Source organism: Mus pahari, chromosome 23, assembly GCF_900095145.1.
Source record: "Mus pahari chromosome 23, PAHARI_EIJ_v1.1, whole genome shotgun sequence".
In the NCBI taxonomy this organism is placed as follows: Eukaryota; Metazoa; Chordata; class Mammalia; order Rodentia; family Muridae; genus Mus; species Mus pahari.
The window spans coordinates 20,551,235-20,554,347 of NC_034612.1; the positions used below are offsets into that span (position 1 = coordinate 20,551,235).

The following is a 3,113-nucleotide window of genomic DNA, read 5'->3' on the forward strand; positions in this document are numbered from 1 at the left end:
CATGACAGTAATACCAGCACTTGGAAGGCAGAAGCAGGCAGATTTCTGAGTTCAAGGCCAGCCTGGTCTACAGAGTGAGTTCCAGGACAGCCAGGACTGCACAGAGAAACCCTGTCATGAAAAACCAAAAAAAGAGCTGGAGAGATGGTTCAGTGGGTAAGAGCACCTGACTGTTCTTCCGAAGGTGCAGAGTTCAAATCCCAGCAACCACATGGTGTCTTAAACCATCCTTAACAGATCTGACTCCCTCTTCTGGAGTGTCTGAAGACAGCTACGGTGTACTTACATATAATAAATAAATAAATCTTTAAAAAAAAAAAAAAAAAGACAGGATTTAGGTATATGCCGGGCACGCCTTTAATCCTAGCACTTGAGAGGCAGAGGCAGGAGGATTTCTGAGTTGGAGGCCAGCCTGGTCTACAGAGTGAGTTCCAGGACAGCCAAGGCTACACAGAGAAACCCTGTCTCGATAAACAAAAAAACAAAAAACAAAAAACAACATATCCCAGGCTGAATTGGAACTCACTGTAACTTGGGCTTGCCTCAAACTTTCAGTGATTCTCCTGCCTCAGTCTCCTGGTACTGGGATTGCAGGCCTGTGCCACCATACTTGGCTTAAGCCAGTTTATCTCTAAACAAACTGTCAGAGGCCATGGAGCAGATCACCTCTTTATGATGAATGAGATCCCTGCTTTATTCTCCAGAATCCACTTCAGGGTCGCAAGGCTGTAATTGTCTGGGTGCTGGAAGGCCAGGCCTTCAGGAAGGCCCTGAACCACCACAGCCGCCTCATCCTGTACCATCTGCTCATAGGGAACAGGGACCGTGGCTGTTGTCCCCAATGCTTTACCTAGGACAGGAGGTAAGAGATGGTAAATGATACGCTTAGAACTTCCTGCCACCAGCTTCATCTACTGTAACAGACACAGGAGCATGTAGCTTGAACACACATCAAGAGCCCAAAGAACTAACTCTCTCTCTCTCTCTCTCTCTCTCTCTCTCTCTCTCTCTCTCTCCTTCCTGCTTCTGGCCCTACCCTTTCTCTGCCCATTGCTGGGTCTCTCCTGCCATGATGGTTCTATCCCTCTTGTGATGGCTGACATTGGTGGTCAACATGACTGCATCAGGAATCAACTCTTACCCAAGCAGCTGTGCACATCTGTGGAACATTTTCTTGACTGGACCATTTGAGGTGAGATGAAGACCCACCCTAAGTCTGAGCCGCAGCTTCATGTGGTGCCCCATAGGAAAGGCATGGGAAAAAGGAAGCTTTTGTATGTCGTCAGCTTGCCCTCGCTCTCACTGGCAAGTTCGCCTACCCTGCTGCTGGGGCATTTCTTCACTGATACTAGAACCTACTTCTTCAGGATTCCAATGGAGACTGAAGACTAGCTAAGACATCCAGCCTTGTGGGCCGAACAACTATCTTATTCTTGACCTTTCTGTCAGGAGACAGTCATTGTTGGATTAGCTGGACTAGAGCCTGTAAGCCACAATCATACACACGGACACAGACATACACAGACATAAAGACACATACACAGAAAGAGAGATTATGTATATTCATTATATATTATTCATTATATATAGTATGTATACTATGTATACACACATAACATACATATCCAGCACATATACACACACAAGCACACACACATACACACATACACAAAGTGTGTGAGCATAGTGACCTGACTTCACTTGATCTCCTGAACTTCAATAGAAGGAGAAAACCAACAAGTTGTTCTGTGACCTCCATGTGTACTGTAAGCACATGTACACCTCACACACACACACACACACACTACATACCATATTACACACACTCACACACATAATGTCATATACACACACACCACATACTGTATCACACACTACAAATATACAACATACAATATCACACACACTTACACACATGCACAGAGGCAAACACACACACATCTTATACACACACACCACAAACTGCATCACACACTACATACACACACACCACATACCATATCACATACATGCACATAGGTGTGCGCGGGTACACACACTCACACACACACACCACAAACTGCATCACACACTACATACACACACACACACACCACATACCATATCACACACATGCACACGGGGGTGCCTGTGCTCCACAGGGACTCACGGTAACAGAGGCAGAAATGGTCCTGCACGGCTCTCCTGAGCAGCTGGGCTTCTCCAGGACAGGCTGCCCCATTGTCCAGACACAGTGGCTTCTCTTCAGGCAGCCCTTCCCTCTGGCCTGCAAACACAAGACGAGCACGGGTCAGAGCGAGCAGGCTCTCTGCCCCGCCCCCATCTGTATTTCTTGTTCTGAGAGGAAAAGGAGGGGAAAGGAGGCAATCATAAAGGAATAAAGAGGACATTTTTGTTTGTCTGTTATCTAAAGGCAGAAGCCAGGGCTACACACATGCTAGGTAACCACTCTAGTGACTCAGCCATGTCCCTCAGCCCCAAGAACAGAGGTTTCTTTGTCGTTTGTTTGAATATTTACTTTTTTGTGTGCGTGTGCATGTGCGTGTGTGTGTGTGTGTGTCTGTCTGTCTATCTGTAGGTGCCCTTGGAGGCCAGAGAGGACATCAGATCCCTTGGCACTGGAGTTAACCAGTGGCTCTTAGCTACCTGATGTGGGTGCTGGGAGCCAAACTCACCCTCTGTATGCACAGCAAGCCCCCAACCACTGGCCATGTGTCCAGCCCTGAGAGAAGAGCAGGATTACCTAATGAATAGAGTCAAGCATGGTGGTCACCCTTGAAATAAAGCTACAGCTACCCACATGCCAGGGACAGCATGCACACTTGTGACCCCAGTGCATGGGAGGCAGGCGGATCTCTGTGAGTTTGAGGCCAGCCTGGTCTACAGAGTTCCAGGACAGGACAGCCAGGACTACACAGAGAAACTCTGTGCCCGCCCTCCCCCCACCCCCCAGCAAACAACAACAACAACAACACAAACCCCCAAACTAAACAAACCAAACAAACAAACAAAAAAAAAATCTTGGGGCTGGTGAGATGGCTCAGTGGGTAAGAGCACCCGACTGCTCTTCCGAAGGTCCGGAGTTCAAATCCCAGCAACCACATGGTGGCTCA

The 3,113-nt window shown here is 47.8% G+C and overlaps 1 protein-coding gene across 3 annotated transcripts in view; it reads right to left on the reverse strand.

The window, feature by feature from the left end:
- Gtf2ird2b (GTF2I repeat domain containing 2B) overlaps positions 1 to 3,113 on the reverse strand; it is a 38,566-nt gene that overhangs the window by 24,377 nt on the left and 11,076 nt on the right. For all 3 annotated transcript variants that reach the window (XM_021186773.1, XM_029533921.1, XM_029533920.1), the window contains exons 4-5: positions 2,150 to 2,266; positions 667 to 850 (exon numbers count right to left, since the gene is read on the reverse strand). In XM_021186773.1, coding sequence (XP_021042432.1) covers positions 667 to 850; positions 2,150 to 2,266 — 301 coding nt within the window. The remainder of the gene's footprint in view (positions 1 to 666; positions 851 to 2,149; positions 2,267 to 3,113) is intronic.